Genomic DNA, 18,426 nt, shown 5'->3' with positions numbered 1-18,426 from the left:
TAAATTGATCCCCAAGAGACTCGTGACAGAGCAGAAACAATTGATGTGTACATGTCCAAATATAATTTACTATGGTCATAACTATTCTTTTGAACATAAGAGCTCAACTTTCATATGATTGTGGGTTTTATATTTTTAGCATTAAGTAAGCATCTAATGGAGATAACACTTATGAAGAATAAATTAAGTAAATTTTATATGAAGTAGATTTTTTATAAAGAACACACATGTAATTAGCACTCACATCAAGAAAAGGAACATCATTAAGCTTCTCAGAAATCAGTTTCCAAGTCATCTTTGTAAATTTCATTATCAACTGAATATACAGTAACTAAAAAACTTTCCCTCAACCTTTAAAATGGTTTTCTGCCTTAACAATTTGCCAAGACTTGATGGGAATTCTCACCTTTTTGATCAAAATGACCTTTTCAAGTGGAGCTATACCAAATGCAAGTGTTCTCTCTCTCTCTTTTTGTCTCCTTAGCCACCCTGCTATCCTTAAGAGTTCTCCCAGAGTTTAAGAAGAAAGCCGTGTGGTCCAGAGCATATGGATGGTAAACAGTTTTACAGTAGTCAACAGCATTTTCAGTTAATGCAGCAAACCAAAGAAATAGACATTTTTCAGAATTCACATCTGAGATTGGTGACACATTGATCCTTACAGTTAAGGGTCATGAGAAGGTGGCCATATTACTGACAGCTTGACACATGCTTGGCCAGGAGAACGTGAATTCCTTTGGTACCCAGGCCACGTGAGACTGAAATAGGAGCATGAATATTGCTGATTTGGCCAGAGTTCAATATGAAGATGTTCTTTGTGGAAACTTCTCTTACTTAAACTCTAGTAAAATTATCTTGTAAACTTTGTGCATGTGACTTTTATTTGCTTTAATAATGTTGGAGCTGAGTTTGCTTACAAAGCAAATTGTAATGGTGACAGTAATCTTACGTATATCCCAATAATAATGTCCCTTCCACTTGGTTGCCCGTATAACTTCAGGTAAGAAATTATTCCCTCAAGATATTTCCATTTGGTCTGTAAAATTAGAAGTCTGTACTGTTTGAGGCCAGATGTTCCTAACTATATACAAAAGGAAATTTCCCTTACAAGCCCTTTTCTGTTAGTTTTTGAAAATATAAGTTGCCAAGATAAATAGCTTGTGGGGATATACTAACAAATTAATATGTGGAGTTAAAGCTGTGTTATGTCTCTCAGAAGTATCCAAACACACTCACTCTTGATTTGAAAAGTGTACATTTGGAACAGATGTGAAGATCCATGTAAATATCTAAAAACTTCTTTGTGTTTTATTTGCAATATAATGGTTCCATGGTAACTAAGAGGTTGTTATCTAAAATTTTTTTTGCAGTTAATTGCTAGAAGCTAGCTTCTCTTGAAGTGATAGTATGTGGATATCTGGTTTTTGGGAAGTAAGTATGAGGGTGGTACCCTCATGAATGGGATTAGGGAATTTATTAGAAGAGACTTGGGAGAGATGATTTCTTTTCCATCATGTGAGGATACAGCAAGGCATCTTATGTGCAGAGCACAAAGGAGACTCGGTTGTTATCTTGGAACTTCACCAAGAACTAAAAAATTACATGGATCCTCACATCTGTTTTTTCCCGAGCCCCTAGAAATTGTGAAAAACCTATTTCTGTTGTCTGACTCACTCAGTTTACAATATGTTTTATAAGAGTCCAAGCTAAGAGTGCCATTGACAACAATATATGAGGTACTGCTATAACCAATATAAAAATGTAGAAGCAGCTTGTAGAAGTTGTTAGAGTTCTGAGATACATGGTAGGAAACGCCAGTATTAACTTTTAGCAATTTTTTAAGATATGAGAAAGAAGAGGAGAGACTAGAGAGGAAGCTTCTGTCTTCTTAGGAACTATATAAGAAATAATCATAAGCAGTGGTATAAATAATAAGGATAGTTAAGATTATCCTGATGACATCTCAGATGGAAGTAGGGAAATGTTCTTGAAGACTGAAAGGATGTCTATTAGAAAATGATAAACAACTTGGCTTAATTGTGTCTATCATCTATCATTATATGGAAAGCAAAAGTCTTGGGTAATAAAATTGGATATGTAGCTGAGATTTCTAAGCAAAGTGTTGGAGGAGTTAAGTCATATTGGAGGAGTAAATATGAGAAGAAGAACAATATAGAAGACAGAATATTTTAGCCAAAAGCAAGAACCAGAACAGAAATGTTTGGAAAATTTTCAGCCTGTGAATACTTTAAAAAAAAAAAGTGAAATCATGTCCTGAAAAGAACTCTAAAGTGTAGTGAACAGACAATTCAATATGGATATTTCAGTGTGAACTGCAGGTCTAATTGTTGCTCCATTAAGAACACTGCTAATTTGAAATGAAAAGAATGAAGGGAACAGATTTTTCAGGATGGGGCCCTGAGTTATTTGGGTGTAAAGCTTTACTATTCTTCAAAGACAAGGAAGAATGATCCTAAAGGTGATTCAAATATAAGTTCCTGCAAAAGAGGCATTTAGCTCCTTGGTTTCAAAAGGCCAAATGTTCTGACTGCAACCATAGGATGGTCCATTCAAAGTTAATGGGCCTGACCTCTCTGAACAGACATGGGGATAAGAACTCTGACTTGGCTACTTCTGCTGTTCCTGACCCTTAAGATCTTAAGGACTTTGCCCTGATGTTTTGGGATGTGCTAGAGAACTGTCGTTCCCTTTTGAAATGTGAATAGCTGCCTTATGTTTATCTTAATCATGATATTTGGAAGCACATAGCATATTTGATTTAACACACAGCGAGGAAAGAATTCCATCTCGTGATGATGGACTCTCAGCTATATGGGATATAAATGATACATAGATGAAGCTTCAAATATTTTAGTTGATACAAGAACAAGTTCTGACGTTGCAGGGGTGGGGGTGTGGAGGGTCTAGAATACATATATTTTACCCATGAAAAGAATATTAACTTTGTGGAGCCAGATAGTCCTAAAAGCTGAATATGTGTCTCCCTCCTCCCATTTTTTTTTTTTTGTACTGGTCCTGGGGCTTATACTCAGGACTTGGGCTCTGACTTTGGGCTTTTTTGTTCAAGGCTAGTGCTCTGTTCCTTGAGCCACAGCTCCACTTCTGGTTTTTTGGTGATTAATTGGAAATATGAGTCTTACAGACTTTCCTACCTGGGCTGGATTTGAACTTCATTCCTCAGATCTCAGCCTCCTGAGTAGCTAGGATGACAGGCGGGGAAGCCACTGATGCCTAGCTTTCCCCTAAATTCATGTGTTAAGACCTACTCCTTCAATGTAATATATTTGGCAAGAGTGACTGGGAGGTAATTAAATCCCGCTATCATGAGTGGGATTAGCTGGTGCCATTGTTAAGAAGAAGCATGAGAGATGGTCTTTCACTCTGCAAATGAAAAGGAATAGAATTGGCCTAACATCTTGATTTTGGAATTTCCAACCTCCAGAACTTTATGAAATAAATTTCTGTTTAAGCCACACGGTTTTGTTATTTAGCAACTTAAGTTTAGACCTAGGGCTTGGAAAGCTGTTGAATTTTCTAAGTATATTTAATCTTTAATATTATTAGCTTGGGGTATAAAGACAATTTATAAAATATGATATTATAGACAACTGCAGAATATATTCTAAAATGCTACCCTCCTATCTCGCAGTCTGGAAGCTCACTAGTAAAATGCAATTCATGCCATTTGGTTGTTCAAGTTTTGCTTCTCAATTTAATTAAATTTATTCCAGTATATTCTATTTCTCATTGACCTTACAGGAAAAATAATCAAACTTCACACAATGTAAGTGTAACTTGTAGAAAATCCACAGCTTAGGTGATGAACATTATACAGAATGTTTTGAAAATATGATGAGAGACTTGACTGCTGCCATACTGGTTAAGGGGATTGGGTGATATGTACAATTAACCCATGTCATCACTTTTTGTCAAGTACTAGATATTTTCCCACCACAGTATTTCCCATGATGCATTTGTTGCAGCTGAATCCACAAATCTCCTTTCTTCCATCACATAACTATGCTGTGTATCGTATCTTCTTTTTAATGGAAAAGACTCTAAGGATATCTCTTCTTTCTGAGTAAAGATGATTGTAGGTAAAATACATACCTAAAGTGGAGAAGAAAGTGGCAACAATAAGTAAGGTTGAGTTAAGCATATCCCTGGGGGAGAAATAATTCTATAAAGTAGTCAGAGTGCTGCCAGAATTCTAAAGATGGGACATTGACAAGAGAGACCCAAAGAACTGACCAGATTGTATCCAGAAAGGGAAGTAAATCAAACTCGTTTATCCTAAGCTTAATACAGGAATTTTTTGGTTTCTTTGTGGTAACTGCTTCACCACCTCTAACGTTTCACACTTGGTTTTTATTCTGTATGTGTTGTTCTTATGTTTGAAATCTGTTGCATCTTAGAGATAATCATTATCTTGAGGATTTGTGAAGGTGAGAGCAGGAATAAAATTAAATTATAGAGGTCTTTCTGCCAATTTATTAGAAAATCATCTATTTAATTTTTCAAATGTAATATTTTAAAATTATCCTACACGGAACATTTAATTAAACATTTTATAGTACTTCAGTTTAAATTCAGGACTTTGTCTTTGCTAGGCAAGTGTTCTTCCATTTGAGCCATTCTTCCCGATCCTTTTTACTTTATTTTTTCAGATAGAGTATCATTCTTTTCAGGCCATGATCCTTCTACCTCTGCCTCCCACATACCTAGAATTACAGGGTGAACCACCATACTCAAGCTTGTTGTTTGAGATAAGGTCTTGTTCACTTTTTGCGGGGGCTAGCCTTGAACCACAATTCTGTTATATCCATCTACCAAGCAGTTGGAATTATAACCATGAGTCACTGTGCTTGGCTTAAATTTTTTTTATCTTTGCCAACACAGCTTTACTCTTTAATCTTAGGTTTTCTGTGGATGCATTCTTCTTACTTTTTAATTTTTGTTAATATGTATTAATTACACATATTGTAGGATTCAATGTGCTATGCCCATGTGTACATACAGCATATTGTATGATCTCTCTTATATGTGGAAACTTAAAACGAAAGGTTACCTGAATTTTTTTTTTTTTTTTTTTGGTCAGTCCTGGGGCTTGAACTCTGGGCTTGGGCACTGTCCCTGCGCTCTTCAGCTCAAGGCCAGCGCTCTATTGCTTGAGCCACAGTGCCAGTTCCAGTTTTGTAGTGTTTTGTTTTTTTTTTTTAATTGGAGATAAGAGTCTCATGGACTTTCCTTCCCCGACTGGCTTTGAACCACAATCCTCAGATCTCAGCCTCCTGAGTAGCTAGGATTACAGGCATGAGCCACCGGTGCCCAGCTAAGTTACCTGAATTTTACCTTCAAGTAGAATCATAAATCCTAGTGATTTTGTGAAGGATGATAGTTGACGGGTAAGGATGGAACAAGGGGGATATGGTCCACCCCTTTATTTCTTTGTCTTGTCTAATTTTTCTGTGTGCAGCTACTGATACTATATCGAATAAGAGTGATGTGAATGGACACTGGTTTCTTCTGAGAAATCTGCTTTTAGTCTGGTGAAGTGGCCCTTAAATATGACTTAGGATTTTCTCTTAGAGTATTTTAAAATTATTTCTTTGTCCTGTACTTTTAACAGTGTAACTTTAATATGTTGTTGTGAAGATTTATCTTTTGGGGGTTCTATAAACCTTGTGTATATAGATGTCTATGCCATTCCTAAAATCAAGGAACAGAGGTGATGCTGTGGCTCAAGTGGTAGAGCATTAGCCTTGAGCACAAACAGACTCAGGAGCAGTGCCCCTATGCCAAGTGCAAGCCCCACAACCAGCAAAAGAAAAAAAAATCATGGATTTTCTGCACTTCTGTTGTGTGTGTGTGTGTGTGTGTGTGTGTGTGTGTGTGTTTAAGTTCCTTGCCTTCTGATAGTTCACTGATGAAAATGTTTTAACAATTCCCAAAGATTTTGCATGCGTTCTTTATTCTGTCTTGTCTTATTCTGTCTGAATGGGAAGTTTCAACAGACCCATCTTTAGACTTAGATATTCTTTCTTCTACTTCATCTTGTCTGTTGTTGAGGCTTTCAGATTAAATTTTATTTAAATTATTGAACTGTTGATATCCACGATTTCTGTTTGGTTCATTTTCAAAATCTTTTCTTTTTTAGATTTTTATTTTCTGCATTGTCTTTCTAATTCCAGTTATCTATATACCCTTAGATTTCTGAGATTTTAAAAATCATTCTTCTGAATGATTTTTCATTCACTGGAAACTGATGCTAGAGAGTTGTGATCCTTTAAACATGTCATACTACTTTCCTTTTCTTCCTTTTTTCCCTATTTTCTTGTGTTCCTATATTACTTGAGTTATTATATTATTATCTACCTCATGGATATGACTATCTCTTCTACATTTATGGAATGATCTTCATAGTAAGAAACTATCTCCTGTAAATGTGTCTTGCCAAAGTTTGCCATGTGACGTTAACTTTTTTTCCAACTGGATATGTACTATATGTTCTCTTTAGCTTCTTTAGCTCTGATTTATGAGTATGAGCACAATGTATACCTTGTCAGAATTTAAGAGAACCATTGTAAGAGTTGGGAGGGACCCGTTAGCAATTTAGGCAGGTGTGGTAGGCTACACATTGCATGCGTACAGTGGATGTGTTGGCCTCTGTCAAGTGATGGGGATTTCTTCAGGGTAGGTTGATGGTAGCTGCATCACTTGAAGGGTCTCCAGCACTGGCTGCAGCAGTAGTCATAAGGAGCCTGAAAGCCAGGCACCAATGGCTTACACCTGTAATCCTAGCTAATCAAGAGACTGAGATCTGAGGATCATGGTTCAAAGCCAGCTGAGGCAGGAGAGTCCATTAGGCTCTTATTTCCAATTAAGCACCAGAAAACCAGAAGTGGTGTTATAGCTCAAGAGGCAGGGTGCTCGCCTTGAACTAAGAGCTCAGGCACAGCACCCAGGCCCAGAATTCAAGCCCTACAACTGACCCAAAAAAAAAAAAAAAAAAAAAAAGAGCCTAAAGTACTCTTCCTCCATCCAGATAGTGGTATGGACCCAGGTGCTTCATGGGGAGAGGCAGTACCAGAAACCACGGCATCCCCACTATGGCACGCAAATCTGGTCCTGACAGTAGTGCATGGTCAGATGAAGTGTGGAGCAGAAAGCAGTAGGAACTGCAGGAATTGGGGTGACCCTTTGGTGCTACTGGGAGTTCCTGTCCAGTGGCAGGTTACTTATACTGCACCCTATTAGCCTTGTGCACTTGAGGATGGAGTAGGCAACAGCCAATGTTGTTCTTTCATTTGTAATGCCCATCAGGGAGCAAGTAGAGATGAGTAATGGTAGATAAGGCAAAATCCTCCTGTAGTCTTCCTTGACTGTTCACACACCAGGGGTAAGGGCCAAGGTTTTTCTCTTTCTTGACTCCTTCAGCGGATAGGCTTGTTGGAGCTAGTGAGAACAGCATGTGCCTAGCATCTGGCAGTTTTTCTCTGGGATTTCTTGGAGGCTAGAGTAGCAACTGAAGCCCCCAGAATTGCTGAAAGCTGCCCCTACACGTCTGTCTGGGCAAAGCAGCAGTGGAACCACCTAATTCTTTCCTTACCCTGTTAATGGCAGGCAGCCATGCATAACCCTGTGGGGAGAGATGGTAGAAACAATAGAGTTGATTACTCCTTCCTGGCACTTACATGAATCTTCTTGGAATGAGCCAGCTCCCTCATCCCAGAAGACAAAACCTAACAGGTTTGATTTCGAGCCACCCTACTGCCTTCCCCCACTTTCAATTCTGTTTGGTTTGTGAGGCGGCCCTCTGGTAGGCCAGTGCACTAGAATGTCTATGAGGTCCCAGAGGCAAGAATATGAAGGGGCTTCTGATCACTAGCTCAGTCTGAATTCAGAAAACAGGCCTTCTCTATGTGGCTCCTGACTTTAAGCACTCCAAGGGGTTTACTGAGAGGTGATTGTAACATCCTTTCCAAAGCAAGGTGAGACTTCAGATTACTTGTCCAACTGGGCTTCAAGCCTGTAAAGACTGAATCACTCAGTGGTGAGGATTGTCTGCATGCACACTGACAGAATTTGCTGTGACTCTCTTCGACTTTTACCCTATAAATGGAGAGTCTTCCTTCCCTCCAGCTATGAAGCCTGGGTGCCAAGTACCTGAATATTTTGTTTCTGGTATTCTATTGTCCTGGGTCTCTGAGCCTTCCAAGGTTCCCATTTCTCTCTGCTGATTTCCAGTATTCACACACACACATACACACTTAAAAATGCAGCTATACACCTGCCTGGGTTTTCTAAATTTTCATTCCACTAGTTTTTGTGACGGGGAGGGAGGAGTACCGGGATTAGAACTGAGGTCCTCATGTGTACTCAGCTTGCTCACTCAGCTGGTGCTCTATCACTCGAGCCATTCCAGCCCTGCTTCTTACTGGTTATTTTAGAGATAAGAGTCTCACAGACTTTTCTGCCACAGATGGCTTTCAACTGCGATCCTTCAGCTCTTAGCCTCCTGAATAGCTAGCATTATAAGTATCAATCACTAGCATTCAGCTTCATACAGTTTTAATTGATTCTTTAGCCCTACTCTATTTGCCTGCTAGGAAATACTAGCATAAGAGGCCAAACAGGAAACAAAACATAAAAACACAGAAATAGCCATTCCTATTTGACATTTGTTTGTTCGTTTGTTTTGTCTGTCCATAGCAGTGTCTAGGGTCAAGATCTCTGTATTTCATACATAATACAGTTATTTTTCTGCTAGTAAAACTGTTCTCATTCTTACTTTAAAATAGTGATATATTTGATCTTGTTAATAGTGGGCAAATGCATTAGAACTTCCAGGTGCTTTAATGGCAGTCTAGTCATCGTGTCAGGCTTTCTATTTTTCTTTCCCAAGGTTTACCAACCTGTCTTATCAAGGTAGATGGCAGTATGGACCCAAAGAATAGGAACAATGTAAAAACAAGCCAACCACTCACCTATGAAGAGCATCATGAGATACAGCTTCAGCACATATGGGAAGTAGATGGATAAGTCAAAGGGCAGCTTGGCAGAGTAAGTGCTGAATGATTCAAAATATGGTAGTGACTGATAGATGGCAAATGCTGTTTAAAGAAAGAAAGTATCATAAGGACTTCTCTCCTTAACTTGTCACAAGGATGTATAGACCTGTCTCCATAATGAAGAATATTTTGAGGTTGACAGTGACAGGTTTGTGATGATTGCTGACTCCTTTAGTGAAAGCTGCTTTTTTGACATCGAAATCTGCTAAATGACTAAGTTGGTGATGCTTTTCCAGTGGTGTGACTGACTGAATTTTTGTTCTTTGTATACATTATCATGCTGACATGGAAAGACTTTCCATTGCTTCTTAAAATGATAACCGAAATACATCTGTCCCCTTTGCCACACACAACCCCCTTCGCCACAAAAAGTGGTAACAAGCAAAAAATATGGAAAATGCTGCATATGTTCTTCTCTTACAGTTGCATAACACATGTTCATCACATTATATATTCCAAATTCTGCAAGGAAGAAACACCAGTATTGGTCAACATTTTCTCAACCTAACTAGCCTTGGAAACTCTTCCTCTTCCTTAGCTCCAGAAGTACAAAACAAAAATGCTCAGTGACTCCATGAAAAATGCTGAGGGAGAAGTTCATGTCAGACAGAAAGATGCAGGTTCCACAAAACCATATCCCATGGGTAGATTTCTTTGGTGGCATTTCCTAAAAGTTATTTTTAGGATAATTTGGGTAAATGATACAGAAGAATGATTACTGTTTTATAATTTATTGTGAGTCTAAAATTATTACAAATCAGTTCTAAAAACTGTTAGAACCTGGCTGGGTATGAGTGCCACTAGGCAGGATTTACAGTTTGAACAAAACTGACATCTAAGATTAATAAGGGCTGCACCTAAGTCTCTAACATTTTACCATTTAATTTGTTGATTTTGGTGACTTATATGAACTTTGTTTTAGTCATACATTTGTCCAATGGAAAACAGTTATTTAAATGAAATGTTATTATTGGAGCTATCAAAAGTTAAGTGGAAGCTGGGCACCAATGACTCTATAATTCTATAATACCTATAATTCTAGCTACTCAGTAGGCTGAGATCTGAGGATCACAGTTTGAAGTCATCCCAGGTAGGAAAATCTATGAGACTGTTATCTCCAATGAACAACCAAAAAGCAAGAAATGGAGCTGTGGTTCAAATGATAGTTATATCCTTGACCAAAAAAAACCTCAGGAACAGCACCCAAACCTTAAATTCAATCCCCAAGACTGCCACACACACACATACACACACACACAAACACACACACATTAAGTGGGTTTTCTTAACTCCATATTTTTATGCTCTTAGACATTTAAGTAATAGAAATAAAAGGTCAAATATTCTATCACCCAGAATTATTGACATTTTGTCATGTAGGCTAGAAAGACTCTGTACATACTTTACTTTGTAATAACAAGAATGAATTTATGAACTTAATGAAATATAAATATGAAAACCATACAAATCCATACTTTACTAGACAGAAGTTTAGATTAATGAAATAACAAGAACAGAAAGGTCTCCTTTGTACTTTTTCAACATTGTTTTTAGGAAGGGAATCAGCACTAATTTTATCCGTTCCTTTATATAATCTTTATAAAATTTATAAGTACAATTTTAATCAACAAACCATAATGTATACATTTATGGGACACAATGTGAAGTTTGAATATTTACATACAATGATGCACAATAATTAAACTAACATTTCTTCACAAAACTTTTTTGGGGGAGGGAGGTGGTCCTGGGGTCTGAACCCAGGGCTTACAAGGCTAGCTCTCTGGAGCTATACCTTCATCCCTCCTGCCTTGTTTATTGTTAAGATAAGAGTCCCACTTTTGCCTGGACCACCTGGGCCAAAATACTTCTATTTTATTCTTTGTGCCATAGTTGGGATGCAAAGTGAACCACTATGCCTTTTCTGTTCAGATGAGCTTTTTGCCAAGGCCAACCTCAAGCTATGACTCTCCTGATACATACTTAAGTAGCAAGGATTATAGGCATGAGCACTGGCTCCCAACACATCTCTTACTTTTTTGTGGTGAGACATTTGAAAGTTACTCTGTTAGCTATTTTGAACTACACCTTATTTACTAGTCAGTATAGCATATGTAATATATTATTATGTAGTATAATAGATCGCAAAAATGTCTTCATCAATAAATTCTAACTGAATTTGTATCATTTGCCAACACATTTTCCTTTATACATTGTCACATTTTCATATGATACAATGGTATAAAATTTATACATGTTTTTTTGAGTGATCAATTTCATTTTTAAAGAATGAACAATTTCTGGGTGGGGGGCAGGGGGAGGATGGGAAAGGATGGGAAAGGGAAACAAAGGAGGAGGCTACAATGCTTGATAAGAAATGTACTCACTATCTTGCCCATGTAATTGTAACCTCTCTGTACAGTATTTTCACAAAAAAAATAAATAAATAAAAGAATGAACAATTTCTTTTTGTTTTCAGAAGGTTATTCTCTAGGTTTCCTACGTTATCCTGCCCCCAAATTGAATAATTATTTTGAAAACAAAATAAGATTTAAAACTCTGACTAACATGATTTATTGTAAATTAAGCTTCTTTTCTCTGGTTGTTAGTAGATAAAACACATTTGGTTTTTTTTTTATTTTATATGCATCTTTATGTATTTTATGATTATTGGCAATGCTAACATCATTTATATGTTTCCTTATGTATCCCTCAGTTATACTAGCATGCTTTTTATTATTCTGTGACTTACATTTCAATATCTTTAATTATGACTTCTACCAAGTTACCTATGTTCTGCTAAAGCCACTCCAGAAGGAAGCATATATTCTCCATGAATCGTCAAGTCCTTTGAAAGTAATGATTTCAATTACTTAATTTTAAGCCCTGGATTTCTACTTAAGAGGTAATTAACATACTTCAAATCACAGTCAGTAAGGCATCTGGGTTTTATTGAGCATATGTACTGATGTATAAGAGAAAGGAAAGAAGTAAAGAAACATACTCTTATACCCTCATAAAGCTTAAAATCTAGTCATGAAAATGGACATAACCAAAAAACCATACATGTGTCTACTTACAGTTGAGATAGGACTTATAAAATAGTAATCCATGATGCTGTTCCAGACAGAATTAATTTTTTTGAGAAGTCAGAGAAAGCTTCCTCCCTCTGAAAGTGACAAATCAGAGTCGATCTAATTTATCATTTGGTAGAGGTAGGAAGCATAGGAGATGGTAAGTGAGAAGGAGATCCTAGTCAGACAGAACCAAGTTTCTATGCATTTTAATAAAAACATAGAATCTCTAAATATTAAATCCCTCTTTGGTGAGTAAACAGACTCAGATATGAAGTTACCCAAAATTCATAAATTAATGAAGTCAAGCATCAGAATTCTGATATCCTCATTTCTTATCTAATATTTTGTCTATTGTGCAGAACTGCTTTCCTTTTCAACTTTGCTTTTCAATGCTTTCCTTATTTGCAGCAAGAGGAAATAGGCCAGGAAAGATATAGTAAGTGAAAAAAGTAGCTGTTTAATCATCAAAAAACATTAACAGCTTATTATAACTAAATGGCTTTTGTTAGTCAGGAATATGACACAGCATTCTTACCTTCAGCAAGAACACACAGAGGGTAAATTGGCATCCACAGTGTTTGACTGAGCCATGTCAAGACAGCATAAGATGTTCCTATGACTGATAACATGCTGTAAGTGTACCTGGAAGGAGATAGGACATTTATAAACATTTGCTTTGGATGTCTGAGAAATAGGAAAAGACAAAAACATATTACTATATAAAAGTAAATCTGGAAATACATGAGTTACATGCTTTATTTCATATAATTTAAGCAAGAGAAGAGGTAAAATTGTTGCACAGAGGAAACCACGTTACTCTCTGGCTTATCCCATGAGGTGAATCATAGATGATTATACAACTGAACAGAGCAAAATTGTAACTCTGACCTGCTCCCAAAAGATTGTCCTTACAAGTTCTCTTAGTGACTTGCATTTCATTAAGAAGCCAAGCACATTTTATGCAGGAATAACTAAATTTCTTTTTGAAATACAAACCTACTTGTAAATATTTTAGCAATGAATTTCTAGAAATATGACTTCTAAATTCTTTCTTGCCATCCCTTTTTTAGCTGTTGTACCAATTTGTGTGATTAATTAGAAGAACTGACTTTGGAAGATGGGATGGGGTTAGTAGGTAGCTTTATGTCAACCAGTACAAATTGGTAGACAAAGTATCTATGTCTTTTATTTGAGTAGGAGAGAGTCCTTAGGCTGAGCACACATCAGAATCACACAGATAGCTTGTTACAGCACAAACAGCTTTAACTTTGGGAACTCTCACCCCCAGAAGTTTGATTCAGTGAGCTTGATGCTGTGCTGAGAATTTTTATTACTAATACGCTCCAAGTGAGACTGATACCATGGCTGCAAACTGTACTTTGAGAACGCTGTGTATGGACAGTATGTTTACATAGTAAAACAAGACAACAACTACTCAAACCTTGAAAAGATGCCTGGAGAAAAGTAAATATAACAACCTAATTCTACTCCTCAGAGACAGGGGTCAATGCCAGTTCCTTATGTATTCTTCCAAAACTGTTACTATATTGGTGTACCACTGAATATAATATATACTAACTGCATATTATATATGTGGTGCATTAGTTAACTTTTTCATTTTTACTAACTTAAGTAAAAATGATCTTGTTTTTCTCTCTCCTTTTATTAGAAAGACAAAAGAGAGTAAGAGCTTTTTCACATATGTTGAAAGATACTTTAGATGAAGTCTAATTTAGCTACGTTTCTTTTAGTGCTTGTGGTTTTGGTATCGTGGCTAAGAATATATTACCTAATCCAAAGCCATAAAAATTGGCAACTATTATTTTCTCAAAAGTTAATGTCCAAATAAATGTTTATCTTTGGACTATTAGTTAAATTATGATCCACACTCATGATTATTATTGCTTTTGTAGGAAGTTTTGAAATTGAGAAGTATGAGTCCTCTACCAGTCTTACCAAGATTGTTCTGACTCTTCTGAGTACCTTGAGTTTTGATGTGAGTTTTCAGTTTCTTCATGGAAGCCAGCTGGGATTCTAATAGGCATTTCACTAAATCTATAGCTCAATTTCAGAGTATTATCACCTTAATAATACTAAGTCCTCAATCAGTGTGGGAAGTCTTTACATTTGTTAGGATCTTTAACTATTTTATAAGTTTTGTAATTTCTATTATAAAAGTTATTCACATCTTTGGGTCAAAATATTTCTAAGTATATTGTTCTTGGGGTGTGATAATAAACAATTATTTTCTTAATTTCCTTTTAGATAGTTCTTTGCAAATGTATAGAAATACAACTGATTTTTTAAAAGTGATCTTGTATTCTACAACCTCATTAAAGTTGTAGAATATTTACTTTTTAAGTATAAAATCATTTTGCTTGCTGGTAGAGAGTTTTACTTCTTTTGTCACAATCTGGATGCCTATATGCATTTCCAGTATAATTCTGAGTAGAAATAGAAAGAGTGAACATCTTTGCCTTGTTCCTTATCTTAGGAGAAAAGAATCATTTTGATTACTGTCATATTATCAGCTTTTCACAGATGCCTCTGATGGGTTAAGGAAATTCTATTTTCTATTTTTTTTCAGTAATTCTAGAGAAGGGTTGAGAAGATAATTACACCTCCCATTGTACAGAAGAAAAATAATTTGAAAAACAGGAGCCCAAGAATTTTAATACTAGGTTTAAAAGAAATGAAAATACATGTACATACAAAAAGCTTCTGCATGGATGTTCATAACCATAGTCCTATCATCAGGGGTATAAATAACTATCCATCAGCTGAGGAACAAAGTGTTACAGCAATATAATAAAATATTATTCAGTCACAAATGAAATACTGAAACATGCTACAATACTGAACAAACCTTGAAAATATATGCCGAGTAAAAGAGCCAGTCATGAGAGATCACATATCAGATGATCCCATTTATTTGAAATATTCCAAAATGGTAAAAATCCGTACAGACACCATATGTTTGGCAGCAGGAGTTGGGGGAAGGAGGGAAATGCTGAGTGGCTGCTAATGGGTATGCACTTTCTTTTAAGGGTGACAAAAACAGGTAATGGTTGTTCTCTGAATATATAAAACACAAAAATTTTACATTTTAAAATGTAAATTATATCAGTAAAACTGTTGTACTTTTCTTTTTTTCTTTTTTCTTTTTGTCAGTCATAGGGCTTGAACTCTGGGCTTAGGCGCTGTCCCTGGGTTCTTCAGCTCAAGGCTAGCGCTCCACTACTTGAGCCACAGTGCTACTTCTGGTTTTCTGGTGGTTAACTTGAGATAAGAATCTCATAGACTTTCCTTCCTGGGCTGGCTTTGAACCACAATCCTCAGATCTCAGCCTCCTGAGTAACTAGGATTACAGGTATGAGCCACCAACACCCAGCTCAAAACTGTTGTATTTTTTTTTCTTTATTGTAAAGATACTATACAGAGGGTTACAGTTACATGAGTGAGGTAACGAGTACACTTCCTCTTGAACATTGTTACCCCCTCCATTGTTTTCCCCCTACCATCCCCTCTCTCCCTCCCTTCCCCGAGGTTCTTTTTTTTTTTTTTTTTTTGATTGTGATTAAGTGATTACATAATTTCAAAGTCACAAGTTCATTCTAACTTTCCTGGAGCAAACTGTCTATCACAGTCTGTAATATATAACAGTGCTCACATGTTATATACCATATTTGTGATCAGCAGCATGGGGATATTTAGTAGTGGTTCAACCAGATGAGCAGGAGTTCTTTGTTTCTTAAGTCCTGTTAGTTTTGTCGTATCACCTAACATTTTGGATTTAGCATCCACTTATCAGGGAGACCATGTACCGTTTGTCTCTTCGTTCTTGGCTTACCTCGCTCAACATGATTCCTTCTAGCTCCATCCATTTCCCTGCAAATGCCATTATTTTGTCATTTCTAATGGCTGCATAATATTCCATTGTGTATAGATACCACAATTTTTGGATCCATTCATCTGTGGTGGGGCACCTAGGTTGTTTCCATATCCTAGCTATTGCGAACAGTGCTGCAATAAACATGGAGGTGCACGTGTCCTTGTATATTGGTTCCTGTTGTTCAGGGTAGATGCCTAGAAGTGGTATGACTGGGTTGTAAGGGAGGTCAATCTTTAGCTTTCTAAGGACCCTCCAGACTGCTTTCCAAAGTGGTTGTATAAGTGTACATTCCCACCAGCAGTATAATAGGGTTCCTCTTTCTCCACATCCCCTCCAGCATTTGTCGTTGGCTGATTTGTGGATGTGGGACATTCTGACTGGGGTAAGGTGGTATCTCAGGGTTGTCTTTATTTGCATTTCCTTCACCACCAGGGATGATGAACATTTCCTCATGTGTTTCTTTGCCATTTTTATTTCTTCATTTGAGAAGTCCCTCTTTAGTTCCCTTGCCCATTTAGTAATTGGTTTGTTAGGTTTGGGAGGGATTAGTTTCTTGAGTTCCCTGTATATACAGGATGTTAATCCCTTGTCTGATATATTGCTGGTAAATATTTTTTCCCAATTAGTTGGTTGTCTTTCTAGCTTAGTTGCGATAGATTTAGCTATGCAGAAGCTTTTTATTTTAAGGTAGTCCCATTTGTCGAGTCTCTCTCCAACTTATTGTGACCCTGGGACTCTGTTCAGGAAGTTCCTTCCTGTGCCTATTAGTTCAAGTGTCTCTCCTACTCTGTCCTGCAGTAGTTTCAGAGATTCAGGTTTAATGTTAAGGTCTTTAATCCATTTTGAGTTGATGTTGGTGCATGGTGATAGGCTGGGGTCCACTTTTAGTTTTCTGCATGTGGCTGCCCAGTTTTCCCAGCACCAGCGGTTGAAGAGGCTATGTTTCTTCCATTGTACGTCTTTGGCTCCTTTGTCGAATATCAGCTGGCTGTAGGCCTGTGGATTTATTTCTGGATCTTCTATTCTGTTCCATTGGTCTTCGGGTCTGTTTTTGTGCCAGTACCATGCTGTCTTTGTTATTATAGCTCTGTAATAGAGTTTGAAGTTCGGCATGGATAGCCCTCCCATATTGTCTTTATCCCCTAGAATTGTTTTAGCTATTCTAGGTCTTTTTTGTTCCATATAAATTTTTGGACTGTTTTCTGTATTTCAGTGATGTACGTCATTGGGATTTTAATAGGAATTGCATTGAATTTGTATATTAGTTTGGGAAGTATTACCATCTTTACTATATTAAGTCGGCCTATCCAGGAGTATGGGAGGTCTTTCCATTTCCTAGTGTCTTCTGCAATTTCTTTCTTTAACTTTTTATACTTTTCATTAAATAGTTCTTTTACATCTTTGGTTAGGTTAATTCCTAAATATTTTATTTTTTGGGAGGTTATTGTAAATGGGGTTGCTCCCTTTATTTCCCTCTCTTCCTGTACGTTATCAGTGTATAGGAAGGCAACTGATTTTTGTGGGTTTATTTTGTATCTTGCTATTTTGCCGAAGTGACTTATGATTTCTAAAAGTTTGGGGATGGAGTTTTTGGGATCGTGGAGGTATAGTATCATGTCGTCTGCAAAAAGGGATAGTTTCACTTCTTCTTTCCCTATGCGGATCCCTTTAATGTCTTTTTCTTGCCTTATTGCCCTGGCTAAGGGTTCTAGGACTATGTTAAAGAGGAGTGGAGACAGTGGGCATCTTTGCCTTGTTCCTGATTTTAGGAGGATTGGTTGTAGCTTTTCCCCATTAAGTATAATATTGGCTCTTGGTCTGTCATAAATGGCTTTTATTGTTTTTAGAAATGTTCCTTCTATTCCTATTTTCTCCAGAGCTTTTAGCATGAATGAATGTTGAATTTTATCAAAGGCCTTTTCTGCATCTGTGGCGATAATCATGTGATTCTTGACCTTGGCTCTGTTGATATGTTGGATTACATTTATTGACTTATGTATGTTAAACCATCCCTGTGTCTCTGGGATGAAGCCTACCTGATCATAGTGTATTATGTTTTTTATGTGTTTCTGGATTCTGTTAGCTAGAATCTTGTTAAGGATCTTTGCATCTGTGTTCATCAAGGAGATTGGCCTGTAATTCTCCTTTTTGGTTGGGTCTTTGCCTGGTTTGGGGATGAGTGTGATATTGGCTTCGTAGAATGAGTTTGGGATAGCTCCCTCCTTCTCTGTTTCTCTGAAGAGCTTGAGGAGTATGGGTATTAGTTCTTGTTTAAAGGTCTTATAGAATTCTGCTGTGAATCCATCTGGTCCTGGGCTTTTTTTTGTTGGAAGACTTTTGATAGCTTCCTGTATCTCATTATAGG

At 37.0% G+C, this 18,426-nt stretch overlaps 2 protein-coding genes across 5 annotated transcripts in view; one reads left to right on the top strand and one right to left on the bottom strand.

The window, feature by feature from the left end:
* Positions 1 to 865, top strand: part of Focad (focadhesin) — a 264,104-nt gene extending 263,239 nt beyond the window's left edge. For all 3 annotated transcript variants that reach the window (XM_042692885.1, XM_042692886.1, XM_042692887.1), the window contains one exon: positions 485 to 865. In XM_042692885.1, coding sequence (XP_042548819.1) covers positions 485 to 558 — 74 coding nt within the window. In that variant the 3' untranslated portion in view covers positions 559 to 865. The remainder of the gene's footprint in view (positions 1 to 484) is intronic.
* A 2,941-nt stretch (positions 866 to 3,806) lies between these two features.
* Hacd4 (3-hydroxyacyl-CoA dehydratase 4) overlaps positions 3,807 to 18,426 on the bottom strand; it is a 31,638-nt gene continuing 17,018 nt past the window's right edge. The window contains exons 5-7 of one of the 2 annotated variants that reach the window (XM_042692897.1): positions 12,705 to 12,811; positions 9,009 to 9,134; positions 3,807 to 4,131 (exon numbers count right to left, since the gene is read on the bottom strand). In XM_042692897.1, the coding sequence (XP_042548831.1) occupies positions 4,040 to 4,131; positions 9,009 to 9,134; positions 12,705 to 12,811 (325 nt within the window). In that variant the 3' untranslated portion in view covers positions 3,807 to 4,039. The remainder of the gene's footprint in view (positions 4,132 to 9,008; positions 9,135 to 12,704; positions 12,812 to 18,426) is intronic. The other variant, XM_042692899.1, reaches the window with a different exon arrangement.

Source organism: Dipodomys spectabilis, unplaced genomic scaffold (genome assembly GCF_019054845.1).
Source record: "Dipodomys spectabilis isolate Male_0828 unplaced genomic scaffold, ASM1905484v1 ptg000158l, whole genome shotgun sequence".
In the NCBI taxonomy this organism is placed as follows: Eukaryota; Metazoa; Chordata; class Mammalia; order Rodentia; family Heteromyidae; genus Dipodomys; species Dipodomys spectabilis.
Note: the sequence above shows the minus strand (reverse complement) of the source record. Positions and strands in the feature narration are given on the sequence as shown.